This window comes from Barbus barbus, assembly GCF_936440315.1.
Source record: "Barbus barbus genome assembly, chromosome: 2".
NCBI classification, from domain to species: domain Eukaryota; kingdom Metazoa; phylum Chordata; class Actinopteri; order Cypriniformes; family Cyprinidae; genus Barbus; species Barbus barbus.
This window is the reverse complement of record NC_136730.1, coordinates 15,441,096-15,455,120: the sequence shown is the minus strand read 5'-3', so window position 1 is coordinate 15,455,120 and position 14,025 is coordinate 15,441,096. Positions and strand designations below refer to the sequence as shown.

The 14,025-nt window shown below is 36.4% G+C and overlaps 1 protein-coding gene across 3 annotated transcripts in view; it reads right to left on the bottom strand.

Moving 5' to 3' along the window:
- The window catches only part of LOC306843229 (arrestin red cell-like), a gene marked incomplete at its 5' end in the record, with an annotated part of 40,166 nt that overhangs the window by 5,002 nt on the left and 21,139 nt on the right, over positions 1 to 14,025 (bottom strand). For 2 of the 3 annotated variants that reach the window (XR_013781819.1, XM_079374570.1), the window contains 9 exons: positions 2,720 to 2,792; positions 4,151 to 4,235; positions 4,489 to 4,624; positions 5,251 to 5,318; positions 5,479 to 5,538; positions 5,717 to 5,913; positions 6,024 to 6,068; positions 8,083 to 8,143; positions 8,749 to 8,779. Coding sequence is in view for 2 of the 3 variants with exons in the window: in XM_079374570.1 (XP_079230696.1) it covers positions 2,720 to 2,792; positions 4,151 to 4,235; positions 4,489 to 4,624; positions 5,251 to 5,318; positions 5,479 to 5,538; positions 5,717 to 5,913; positions 6,024 to 6,068; positions 8,083 to 8,143; positions 8,749 to 8,779 (756 nt within the window). Of the gene's footprint in view, positions 1 to 2,719; positions 2,793 to 4,150; positions 4,236 to 4,488; positions 4,625 to 5,250; positions 5,319 to 5,478; positions 5,539 to 5,716; positions 5,914 to 6,023; positions 6,069 to 8,082; positions 8,144 to 8,263; positions 8,354 to 8,748; positions 8,780 to 14,025 lie in introns of those variants that run through there. The other variant, XM_079374571.1, reaches the window with a different exon arrangement.

Genomic DNA, 14,025 nt, shown 5'->3' with positions numbered 1-14,025 from the left:
AATTAATCACATTCAAATAAAAGGTTATGTTTACATACTATAAGTGTGTGGAGTGTGTATATTTATTATGTATATATAAATACACACTTATTAAAAAGAAAATTAATAAAATAATTTAAAAAAATATTTGTATGTATATATATTTATACTAATATAGAATTTTTATTTTATTAAATCTAACATTTTTCCTTAATATATACGTGTGTGTGTGTGTGTGTGTGTGTGTGTGTGTATATATACTGGCTGATATATATAAATATATACACACCCACATAATGAATATACACTGTACACACACCTAATATGTAAACAAACTTTTATTTTGAATGCAATGAATTGCGATTAATCCTTCTGCTGCCCTATACTACAATACTAATGAGAAGTCACCAAAAAACAACAACAACAAAAAACCACATAAGGCAAACTGAAACTTTGAAACTTTGTACATAATAGTTTATTATTGCAGGTAACCCCTAGGGGGTGCTATGGGGTCTGTGGAAAAAATTACAGTCTAAATGGGCCTCTACAGCTTGCTTCTCACAATGAGATAATTATATTTGTGACCCTGGACCACAAAACCAGTCATAAGGGTCAATTTTTCGAAATTGAGATTTATACAACATCTGAAAGCTGAATAAATAAGTTTTCCATTGATGTATGGTTTGTTAGGATAGGACAATATTTGGCCGAGATACAACTATTTGAATATCTGCAAAAAAATCTGTCCAAATGAAGTTCTTAGCAATGCATATTACTAAACAAAAATGAAGTTTTAATATATTTACGGTAGGAAATGTACAAAATATCTTCATGGAACATGATCTTTACTTAATATATATAATAATATAATACATAATAATAGATTTTTGGCATAAAAAAAGACAAATCGATCATTTTGACCCATACAATGTATTTTTGCCTATTGCTACAAATATACCCCAGCAACTTGAGACGGGTTTTGTGGTCCAGGGTCAAATTTGTGGTTCTCTGGCATAAAAATGTACAAAAAAAAAAAATCCCTACTGTATCTGTAAAATCCCTATTGATGATGCTGATCTAGAACCAATAAACCAACAAGCACAATTGCATAATAAATTGCATAATACTCAACTTTCTGCTTCCCATGTAAGGGCTTCCAAGTGAACAAGCAAAATGACTGACAAGCTCCTCAAAGATGTCCGATAGACTAAATGAAAGAATCTGATCATAGCCTGCTGTTTACAGAACCTAGAGCTGTCAGACGTGTGACATTTAAGGACATCTTGTTCAGTGATCTCTATCAGATAATAGGAACATGCCTGTGTGTCAGCCCATAACATTCCCATAAAGCACCTTTCATGTGTTGCACCAATCAGCACTTTAGATGAGTTCAGGAAAGACAAACTGTAAAATGTAGTTTATGGGGACATAAGCAATGCCTTAGGATTAGAGATCAGGAGAATATATGGTGAAAAGACAACAGAAAAATAGGAAAAGACATACAGTATACATGGATCGTTGGTTTTCTACCCATACATGATTTGTTTTTCTGAGAGGAAGTTACAAAAGCTGAATAAAGGGAAACCACCTGGGTTATTCAAGCTGGAAGCTTAACTAGCAGCTGACCTCAAAAAACAGCAGAGAGCGACTGACTGAACAGCTCCGGACAAGACATAAAGCAGAAAGGACAGCTACAGTCCTTATTTTGGGGGGTGAAAGAGGAGCAACACTGCCTTGTCTCATGGATATGGTGAAAAAAGGGGTCCAAGAGCCATCATCGACAACCAGGGGCGGGCTCAGGGTCACAGGATCCAGAACGAACAGCTAGATATGAGACTCACCGTGATGAATGTCGGCCCACAGACTTGCTGTAGGTGTCATGGGAGTAAAGAACCACATCTGTAACCTGTAGCACTGAGAGAGAACAGTCTTCGTCGTCCTATCAGCACTAAAAAACTATTGACTATGAGGCAAAACTGGACCATCATGGGGCTGTCAGCAGAGGGATGAAGGGATTGAGGTATTTGGCGTCATGTCAAGGGATGCTACTATTAAAAGCCGGAATGAACACTACGGAAAGGTTGAGAAGGTCACAGACCGCTCCAACTTTAAGCTATTAACAAGGATTGAGTAGCTCTTGGGGTTTTGGCGGGGAAGGAGCAAAGTTTTTTAACAAAGTTTCCACAGGACGGTTGGTTTCACGAGCATAGCTTTAGCAGGGATAGGCCACCCAAAATGGAAAAATCTGAAATCATTTACTCATTCTTAATGGGGTTTCTAAAGAAGTTATTCTGAAGAATGTTGGTAACCAGTTTTGATTCCCCTTGACTTCTGTTAGATTTTTCGCCCCTACAAACAAACAAAATAGGAACCATAGTCATTCTTCAAAATATCTTCTTTTGTGTTCCACAGAAGAAAGTCACAGAGGTTTGTAATGACAAGAGGGTGAGAAAAGGATGACAATTTTCATTTTTGGGTGGACTGTCCCTTTCAAATGCTAGAAATCTATTCTGACCATACATAAACCTTTGTGAGATGTGTATTGAACACACTCCTACTTTACAGCAACAAAGGCTGAGCAAGAAGAGATGATAGAGGTAAAATCAGAAGCAGGACCCTTTAAACAGAACAGGAGAGGAGGAGAGGATAAAACAGAAGAGATGATTGAAGACTGAATATGAGGGAGGTGAAGATAGGAACAGAGTAGAGAGAGATGGAGAATTTGGGAGAGGCTACTCACTCGGCTTCTACCTGAGCCACGGGACATTTGTACTGTGCGGTGCTGAACAAACAGATATCGGCATACTGTCGCACTGTGGGGAGAGAGCAGGGATACACAGCGGGGTTACCAGGGTCGGGAGGGAGCTTACACAAACCAAACACACAATTAAAATCACAGGCGGGACAGCTGATATTCACACTAAACTACACATGAGCACAGGAGGACCTTAAAGGGTTACTCCTCCCCCAAAATTTAAATTTTGTCATGAATCACTTAGCCCCATGTCGTTCCAAACCCGGAAAAGCTTTGCTCGTCTTCAGAACACAATTTAAGATACTTTGGAGGAAAACCAGGAGGCTTGTGACTGGGTTTGTTTTTACGGGTTTGGAACGACATGGGGGTAAGTGATTCATGACAAAATTTTCATTTTGAGGTAGAGTAACCCTTTAAGGGTAAACTTGAGAAAAGAGGATCTAAACAACACAAGAATAGATAAAAACGCATTACAAATCACAATCTTGTGTACAGTTCAGTAAGCATTGCTCCCGTCAAGTCAACATGACATTAAAATTAAATACACTACAGTTCAAAAGTTTGGGGTCACTTAAGAACCATGTATTATCAATGTTGAAAACAGTTAATATTTTTGTGGAAATTGTGATGGAATTTTTTTTCTGGATTAGAAAGTTCAAAAGAACAGCATTTATTTAAAAAAAATTTAATTTTCACGTCTTTACTGTCACTTTTGGTCAATTTAATGCACATTTTATTCAGCAAAGTATTCATTTTTAAGCACCAAATCAGCATATCAGAATGATTTCTGAAAGACTTGTGTGGCACTAAAGACAGGAATAATGGCTGCTAAAAATAAATCCAGCACATCACAGGAATAAATTGCATTCTAAACATTAAAACACAAAGCAATTATTTTAAATCATAATAATATTTTAAAATATTACTGTATTTATCATCAAATGAAAGTCTTAATAAAAATCTTACCCATCTCAAACATTTGAACAGTAGTGTACCTGATATATTTTTTTAATTTTCAGTAAATATAATTAGTAAATATTAATAGATATTAAATATCCAGAAATGTCACATTACAAAAGTAAATTATGTTATGAGCAACATTTCATGTTGACTTTTGAGACACAAACTACAACCACAGCACAGAGAAAGCAATATTTCAGTGCAAACAAACCTGTGAGCTACCAAGATATTTTACAATTCTGTCACAGACGAATTATGAAACAGTGCAGTAAACAACATTTATCTGCAGTAAACATCGGTGAGTGCACAAGATACAGATGCAGGACAAAAGCAACAGGAAAGGAAAAGGGGAAGAGGAAATGATTTAAGCTAGCTGATGTTAGCAACTCTAAAACAAAAACATAAAACATTTACTGTAAATACATGTTTTTAAAAAAGATGAAATGTTCATCTCACCAGAGATTTTAACTCGTTTAACTGTTTTGGTGGAGTTGTTGGTGACATGGACATTGACACTGATAGGTTCACCATGGTAGTACAGCTGAAAAGGAAAAGGAAATCCAATATTTAATGTTTTTTAATTTACTTACATTGCAGATTTGATCTTTTACTTTGAAATACTTATCCTGCACTATTTGTATTATGCACTAAAGTAAACTTAATTTAAAAATTAAACCAAAAGAGAGCAATTTCAGTAGCAGCTGAGTAAAAAGACATCAAAACTTGACACTTCAATAAATTATAAGCAAATGGCAATAGAGGAAGTATGCCTGTGGCTAGATGTACGTTCACACCTCTTTATCTAGCGAGGCCTCGAGGTGAAGGGAGCGGTCAGACATAAGGAAGCTGCGTGTGGTCTCCACCATTGGCTGTGGACCAGGCTTCTCTGGAGCGTACTGCACCTTACGAATGACCAACCGCACCGAGTTCCTGTTAAGCAGAGGACAGTTAGACACAACTTCTGTTGTACTGACATCGCAAAGAAACATAATATCTCTCCATCTGAGTAAAGTTTGGGACCTGTTTAATGTTTGAGCAAGAAGTCCATAAGTCTCTAAAACTTACTGTGAAAGATTTTTACAATTTAAAATAACTGTTTTCTGTTTTTAATACATTTTAAAGTGTAATTTAATCCTGTGATGGCAAATCGTCTGTGTCACATGACAGAAATCATTATAATACACTGCTTTGTCAGGGTACTATAATGATATATTATTTCTTATTGTCCTGCTTAATATTTATGTGGAAACCGAGACACTTTTTTCCCTTTTTTTTTTTTTACATTTATTTGAAATGGAAATCTTTTAAAACAGGGTCTTTACTGCCAGTTTTGATTAATTTAATGCATGCTTGCTGAAAAAAGTATTAATTTCATTCTTCCAGACTCTAAACTTTTGAACGGTAGTCTATATAACCAGAACATTATTTGGGAAAGGGACTCAAACATCAATGCACTGGTTAATATTTCCAATATAATGTACCTGATAAGTAAACAGGCCACTCAATGTGAATAAACAGTGAAAAAGAAAAGAAACTCACAAGGAGCGACACTTTACCGTTTGTGAGTCTTCTCATCCACAGTTTTAGCACAGAATGCCCTGACCTCAAAGTCAACACCACATGCCTGCAAGTCAAATTAAAAGGATAAATGACCACTGAGAGAAAATAAAAGATGTTTTAAACAATGTGTACATGCATGTAGCTTAAGGATATGTTGGTCAATTAAAAAGTTTAATAGTTTAATAATAGTTAATAGTTGATCTTGAGAAGATAGCGGTCATTACCTTTCCTGTGTCCTCTGGGCCGGGCTGTAGAGTCACTGAGCAGGGAAGGTTCTGAGGAATCTGTCCAACAAATACAATTACTTTAACAAACTAACTTGGTCACAAACTGGTCAATGAATATAAAATTCTAACAGTGTCACACAGGAAAGTTTTTAGGAAATTTGATTGGATATGTACAGCTAAACATGACAAGAACTTCAATGTGTAAGTGAAAGAAAAAGCATAAGTAAAGAGTCACCGTGAAGTTGAAGGGGTACGCGTTCTGGCCCAGCTTCTTGAGCAGTCTCTCCTGTAGGCGACTGAGCGGTTTGCGCTCCTCGGGCAGAGGGGGATATGTTTGGAAGCTGGAAATGAATAGATCCTTTCGGAAAGACAGGCCCAGCACATCCAGATCTTCACGGCCATAACGGAAGGCACACGTCAGGGTCACGAACACTGGTGAAAGGACACAGAGTACAGAGAGAAAGATGATTTATTGTTTAAAAAAGAAATAAACATTACAGGCAACACAAAAAAACTAGGGGTACAGTAAATCAATATGTTACCTTTTCTGTCTTTAAGGTATTCTGGGTCAATCAAGAGCACCCCATCTAAAGTCAGACAAAATACAGAGTGAGTGAATAAGATTAACTGCGAGAAACCGCAAGTAGTACCAGTATAAATAATGCTGGGGTTGTCAAATTTACACTTTAATGTAGTAGAACTTTTTTTTATTAAATAATATTACCATAAAATTAAGATTGTAGTAATTTTCCCTTCACAAAACATTTTATTTATTTATATGCATTGTGAGTCCACAATCTGCACCGTATTTGAACAACTTTTAACTTTAACTAAAAAAATATATGTGTAAACAATATGATGTGAAGCAATGGCCAAAACACATCCATGTGCATGTGTACATAAGTAAGGAGTTTAAAAAATAAATATAGTTTAACACAACATATTCTGTGTGAGCGGCCCTAAATAACCCCAATTTCAAAATGGATTTCTATGGACTGTAGCACAGTGATGGGCTTGTGCTCAATGATCTGCCAATAAAACAAACAATATATCGACCTCCACAGTTCATTTTTGTAAAGTTTATTTAATGATTTACTCACCTAACGCAATGTCTTAGAAACAAATTCATTTGAAGGTTTACATTTATTCTTAGCATATATACTCATACAAGTATGTTATCTGTGATTTACATTAATCAGTAAATCATGTATAATTACATTTATCATTTTGATGGCAGATTGTAATCCAGAAAGGATTATGAGTTTATGAAACACATGTGACTGAAATGAAATTATTCTTAAATGTGAAAATTATTATTTTAAATGTGCATCTGATTACAGATTACAGCATTTTAAAGAGAACCAGTTCAAAGAAAGAATAATTTGCTTTTTGGGTTAAAATAATTTCTTAATATGAAATTCGAATGGTATGACAATTAGCGATTAGACTGTACAGAAATTGAAATCTACACGCTAATACACACTACATACACGTAGTCACGCAATGCTGATGTTGTTAATATTAACAATTTGAGAACAAAGTATAACAATAATACTAATTTGCACGCTTTGATGTGATATGAGCTAATCGATCGTTAGATTTAATCACACTGGAGCCGTGCCGGAACACAACCCATGTAATAAAAATAATTCTGCAAGTAACTGAAATTGCAGGTTGTAAACAGAGATGGCGACAAAGAGGCAGAATTTACCAACTGCAGCTGTAAGTATTTTTTAATAAATTGACAGTAAAGACACTTATAATTTCTATTTTCTATTTCAAATAAATGCTGTTTTGAACCTTATATTATATTCAAAAAATGCTCAAAATAAAAACTAAAAATAGTAAGCAGTATAACGGTTTTCAACATTGTTAATAATAAGAAATGTTTCATGAGCATGAAATCAGCATATTGGAATAATTTCTGAAGGATCATGTGACACTGAAGACTGAAAAAGTAAAGGCTGCTGAATAAATTACATTTTAAAATATATTATTATAGAAAACAGATATTTTAAATTGTAATAATATCTCACAGTATAATTTTTTTTTAAACAAATGCATACTTGGTGAGCATAACCAGACTTTAAAATTTTTTTTAAATAAATAATAATAATAATAATAATCTTACCAACCTCAAATTTTAGAACAATAGTGCAGGTTTAGAAAGGCACTCAAAAAGATTTTTAAATCACAGAGGCCATTAACACAGCATTATAACCATTATCTTGTACAAGATTATCATTACAATATGTAATACTCCTGACAGAGCTAATCTCCCCACACAAATGTAAGGAGGGAAACGTCTATATCTCCCCAACTAATGTCTCCCGTGACTGGCTGCCATGCAACATGGAGTGAGAGAAGTTCCCTAGAAAGGGTGGATTATAAAGAGAAACCAAATATCTCATAATAACATCATAGCTTTTTTAATAACAGTTTAAGCAGGTATAAGCACAAAGCATTATGTTCATCAACATCTCCACAAAGAAGCAACTCTTCAGTAATAGCACATTTTTGTTACTAAGGCATGAAAGGAAGTTAAGTGGTTCAACCAAAAACTCCCAAGATGTTTTGAGCGGGAACCCCCATCTGACTTACCTACAGGGTCCACGTGATCTAGATGATCCACAAAGTCCCTCTTCCCCAAGTATACTGTGAGCTAGAAAGAGTAAAATCATAGACAAGCACAAGTTTGAACTTGCTACACAAAAGACCCTAGAGATAAGCCAAACAACTTGCACGCAAACAATTTAAACAGCCTAAGGCATACCACGCTGACCCCTAGATGATCTACACCCTTCCTGAAGACAACCCTTCTAGATGGCGTGATCTCGAAACACACATCCTCCACATGCAAAACACTTTCCATGACAGAGAATGAAAGAGACAGATGAGATGAGAGGATTGAGATAAGGTAGGAAGACAGCAGCTGGGTGGAAATAGCAAAAATGCAAGCCGCGAGAAAGAGATTATAGAGGAAATAATCCTGTGATAACCAACAATGTGCTGATAAAGAAACAGTCTTATCCTTTAAAAAGGAAGAACGAAAAGATGGAAGCAAATAAACAACCGAATGAATTTAAAAACACACTCAAGGCAATTAAAAGGAGCTTAAAGAAGTGAACAGGAAGAGAAACACCAAGAGAGACGGGTAGAAAATGAGGGAGGAGAAGCAAGAGAGAGACAGGAAAGGGAAGGAAAAGGTCCACTGAGAGCTCTGAAGAACCCACCTTCCACCTCATAACAAACTCTGGGGAATCTTACCTTGCAGTTGGGGCTGGACTTCTTGAAGACTCTGTAATGAAGGGAAAGAGAGAACGTCATTAAAACGATGTCTTGAGCAGCATGAAAGACTAAAGAAAAGATTAACTGCACATTTCGATGTGAAATGAAGTTCCATGATGGTATTTCAGAAAGACCAGGGCAATGCAATGCCAAATCCAGCAAATCACAAAATGAAGCTCAGTTTTTACTATTCTGCAATGTGTAGAATTCAACAGAATAGGAAATATCACCTTTAGTATTTTTTTTTATCCATCAAGGGTACAAATTCAACACCTGGCAAGTGCCAAATGCAAGAAACATATTAAAGGTGCCATAGAATGAAAAACTGTCTTTACCCTGGCATATTTAAATAATAACAGTTCTGTACATGGAAATGACATACAGTGAGCCTCAAACACCATAGTTTTCTCCTTCATATGTAAATCTCGTGATTAAAAAAGACCACTGAAAAACAGGCGAATCAGAACATAACACCGACTGTGACGCAACAGTCGGGATCACTACGCCCCCAACATTTGCATAAACCCGCCCTTGTTCTAAGCCGGCCGAACCATCAGAAGCTCTGCAGGTATTGTAAATAAACAAGCGCGGACAACAGCGAAAATAACAAAATACATTTTATGTTCCAGGCCGTGCAGGGGGTGTGAAGTGCAGGGATGGGTTGGTGTTTGTATTCAGAAAGGCACAGAAAGCAAATAACGCGAGCCACTAAAGGGACATGGTTAGCTCCTTGCTAGCGGTAGCCTGTTACAGTACATACGATTTCACTCTCAGTAAGGAGAGATGAGGATGATGGCGAATGACTTACAGATCCTGAGCGCCACTGACAAGCATCTGATCTTGTGAAATGTTTGGTAAGTACTGTTGCTCCATAATGTAAACATAGTTTGTGTGATCGCGTCTCTTGAAAGTGAAACTATAACGCGATCGATGGATCGTTCAAAAGCAGTTTCAATGCCTCGCATATTAATAACGGCGGCCTGATGCCTGCGTTTTATATACAGTATAATTACCCGACGAAATAACTGCGAGAGAAAGTATTTAAATATATATTTTCCTCCCTGTGCTTCCTTCTTGCTGATGAACCGTACTGTGAAACAGCCAATCAGAGCAGAGCTCAACATTGAGCCGTACTGTGAAACAGCCAATCAGAGCAGAGCTCATTATTATTCATGACCCTGCCAAATAAGCCAATAACAGACCGTTTCATTCTAAAATTCATTGTAAATGGACATGTAAAATCGTTTCTGGAGAAAAAATGATTAAAAGATAGAAACGGATTTAACTCATTTGAAATTGAAAATTAAAAATGTCTTATAAAGTAATAAGCCCTGGATGGAAGTGACATGGGGGATAAAAAAAAAAAAAAAAAAAAAACCTTCATGCCTAAGAAATATTCTCAGATCACCTGCCATTAGCAGATGTGGTAAAAAGTAACATTAGGATCCCACATCTATCTTTAGGGCTTTATATGGCTTAAAAACATAGGAAATATGAAAACTAGTGACCACCTGTGGTTAACCAATGTAATTACTCAAATATTATCTGTGGTTACATGGGCAAACATACAAATCTCATAAGAATAAGCCTCATTTTTTTCCCTGGGAGCGAGAGACAGAAGATGAGAGCAGGGACAGAAAGGGCTGAAGCATGACAAAAGGAAGGAAAGAAAGAAATGATGAAAAACTGACCAACCAAAGAGGCTGCAAACAGAAAGCAGCTGGACAAAAGGAAGGGAAAGAGACTGAGGCGGAGACGGACAAAGGAAGAACATAAAACAGTAAATGGGATAAATGCAGCTGCCCAGAAAAAGGGAGAGCAAAAGAGAATGAACAAGAGAGTTCGAGAGCTCACAAAAGAGACTGTAGGTGTCAGTGACTCATCTGAATGTGGGAAAATATGAAATACACAATGACAGAACATGAAAGAGTGGTTAAAACAGAAAGAGTATGAAGAGAAGGCTAATAAAAGCAAAACAGGGTTAAGTCTTATCATTTACTCATGTTGTTCTCAAACCTATATCACTTTGTTTTGTGGAACACAAAAAGGAAAAAAATTAATAATGACTGGTTATTCTTGCCCATGCAATTACAAAGAATGAAATCTAGAGGGTTAAAACGGATTCAGAAGCGCCATAACAGAATCAGAAAAATATCAAATAAGTTGACTGTATTCCAAGTTTTACAAAGTCATACAACAGCTTTAGATGAGGATCGGATCAAATAGTTATAGTGCAAGCGTCATATGGATCAATTTTATGTCATTTCGGAGCTTGACAGCCTGAGTTTTTATTAAATTTGATTATATGGAAAAAGAGTGGCCATGGTATTTGCATGCAAAAAAACAATTTGATCAATATTTAAAACCTCTCCAGAACACAGGCATGAGATCAGAAAAAAAAGGAAAATACAGCATTTATTTCTTTATTTTATTTTATACAACATTTATTTCTTTATTGATTTTTTTAAATAATCTTAATAATAATTAAATAAAAATATTGTCTTTATTGTCTCAAATATTGTCTTTATTATTACTACTACTACTACTATTATTATTATTATTCAATATAATATTTTTATTTTATTATTATTTAAATTATAAAAAATTAACACATCAATAAATAATTGTTACCATCACAATAGTACTATTGAACTGTAAAATAAAAAATATTTAATAATAAAATATTAATAATAATCTCTATTGTTGACAACAGATTTATTAAACGATTGTCTTACTACAAATATATTACGCCATAAGCTTCTGCTGTGCTGTTGAAGCCACAGTACCCATGCATGTGATAAACGTATTTTAAAATGGCATGCTTCAGGTTGAAAACTAAAAAATATGTTTAAATACGGAAATAACACAACCTTGAGAAAAATAAAGGAAGGAGAGGGTTATAGTTATTGTTACAGTGTCAATAACAAAACTACGCAAAACACACGTGGAAAGTGACATTTTGTCTTGGTCAGTGCATCTCGTTAATTTAAATAGAGTTCATTCAGGTGAAAGATTTTCTCCAACCCTCACATTTTAACTAACCAATTACTTTCCGAAAAAAAAAAAAAACCTTAGCGTAGGCCTAATTGAGAAAAAAAATGCTGAATAAATGGGTGAAAAGGAAGAGTGAAACCTTGCTCTCAGCAGGAGCTGATGGCACACACCAGTAAAGAAGAGCGGCACCGTCAGCAGCGGCTGAACCTTCAGCACAGGAAGACGGAAACAAAACACACCTCACATTCCAACTGACCTCTCACAACAATACACCGGTTCATTTGTGTGTCCACTTCACACAGGTCTGACAAGCTCAATGAGGAGTAGGTCTGAGTGAGATCTGATTGTGGGCGTGTCTGTGATAAAGTCAGAAGTATGGAGAGCATATGAGAGGAAATGATCTCACCCTGCTCTGAGAGGAGTGGCATCCCAGAGCTCCATCTGTTTCGAATGACGGAGAAATAACAGCATGTGCTTTCTCCCTCTTTATTCCCTTCCCTTCTTTTTTTGAGTCACGCTCTCTCTCTGAATCACCATCCCTCACTTCATAATGTCATCTATGCATCCCACTCCAAACCTCTTTAAACGGCCTTTTCTCAAAGGGGTCATCAGAGTTTGACTGTCCTGCTGGCCACTGATGGGAGATGCTGTAACTACATCATTATGGGCACAAAAGCATTTTTCTCCACTGATGGCCATTTAAAGGTAGATGTGTCCTAAATACATACAGTTTTTACTAGCAACATGTATTCAAAATATAGCCTATCATGGTGCCCAATTTGTTCAGCATGGCCATTAAAAGTTGACTGGCCCAAAAGTAAACCGTTTATGGCTCAGGTGATTACAATAACAAGAGATAAATGAAACTGTACACAGAAATTAATGCCTATGAGAAAATATAGCACAATAAAAATGAATAAAAAAGTAAAAACAAACAAGTAGACTGTATCTGGACATAAGTAAAGTAAGAACGACAGATAGAACGACAGATCGATAGATAGAACAAACAACAGAACGATCGGTAGAACCAACTGTAGAATAATCGGCAGATAGATAGAACAAAAGAGATCGAATGAAAGAGATAGACTGAATGATAGAACGAACGACAGAACGAACGACAGAACGAACGATAGAATGAATGATAGAACAAACGATAGAACGAACGACAGAACGAACAACAGAAAAGACGATAGAATGATAGAACAAACGATATAGAACAAATGATAGAACGACAGAACGAATGACAGAACAATAGATAAGATAGATAGAATGATAGACAGAATGATAGACAGAACAATAGACAGACAGACAGATAGATAGACAGACATGGACAGATAGGTGTGACAAAAATATTTTTACTAAAAGTAAAAACTTACAATGCATTCTTTGGTGAGATGACATATTGGAAGCTAAAACATAGCTTTTTCTAGATTGACTTCCCTGTTTTTTCTTAGAACTATCTTTTCTTACTAACTGCTAACTGAAACACTTCTTCTCGTCACAGAGTTCAGAGAGCTGCTTTCAACTGACAGCAATGGCATCAAATCACTCGCACGCACTAGCACTCTGAACTGGAAGTGGCATGTGGTCATTACCTCTCACCGGTATAAAACCACACACACAAGTGTGTCAGCAAACACACACACACAAAACGTTCAACCCACTTGAACATTCACAAGTGCCACAAATGCCTCTGAAGAGGAATATTATGAGAAAGACTTGCACAGCTCCTGCCATGGCCTGACCCTGATAGAGAGAGAGAGAGAGAGAGTGTGTGTGTGTGTGTGTGAGTGAGAGAGAGAGAGAGTGAGTGTGTGTGTGAGAGAGAGAGAGAGAGAGAGAGAGAGAGAGACAGAGAGATGGATGGAGACTGTTGACCCCATCCTCTTCAGTCATGAACGCCAGCTCAAATCAGACTCAAAGGACATCAAACAATGGGTTCAGAAATGACAAGTACAAAGAAATGTCTGCTGCTGGGATGCCACATTTATCAAAATGCCACAAAGACACAAATACACCCACGAATGCTCACATGGGTACATTCTCATTCAGCTCACTGACAGCGTCACAGAAGTGCGAGTCTATTAGCCTGTATGCCAGTAACACATAATGAGCTTCTCAACTACAGAGAGTGCATCTGTATTTCATAACAGATTAAAACTATACGGCTCCCAAGTTGCAAGTCTGGTTATAATATACACGTTTGAGTCGTTTGACATCTGTTAACAGTCTACAGTTAGGCTGATGAACTGCACGCCGTTC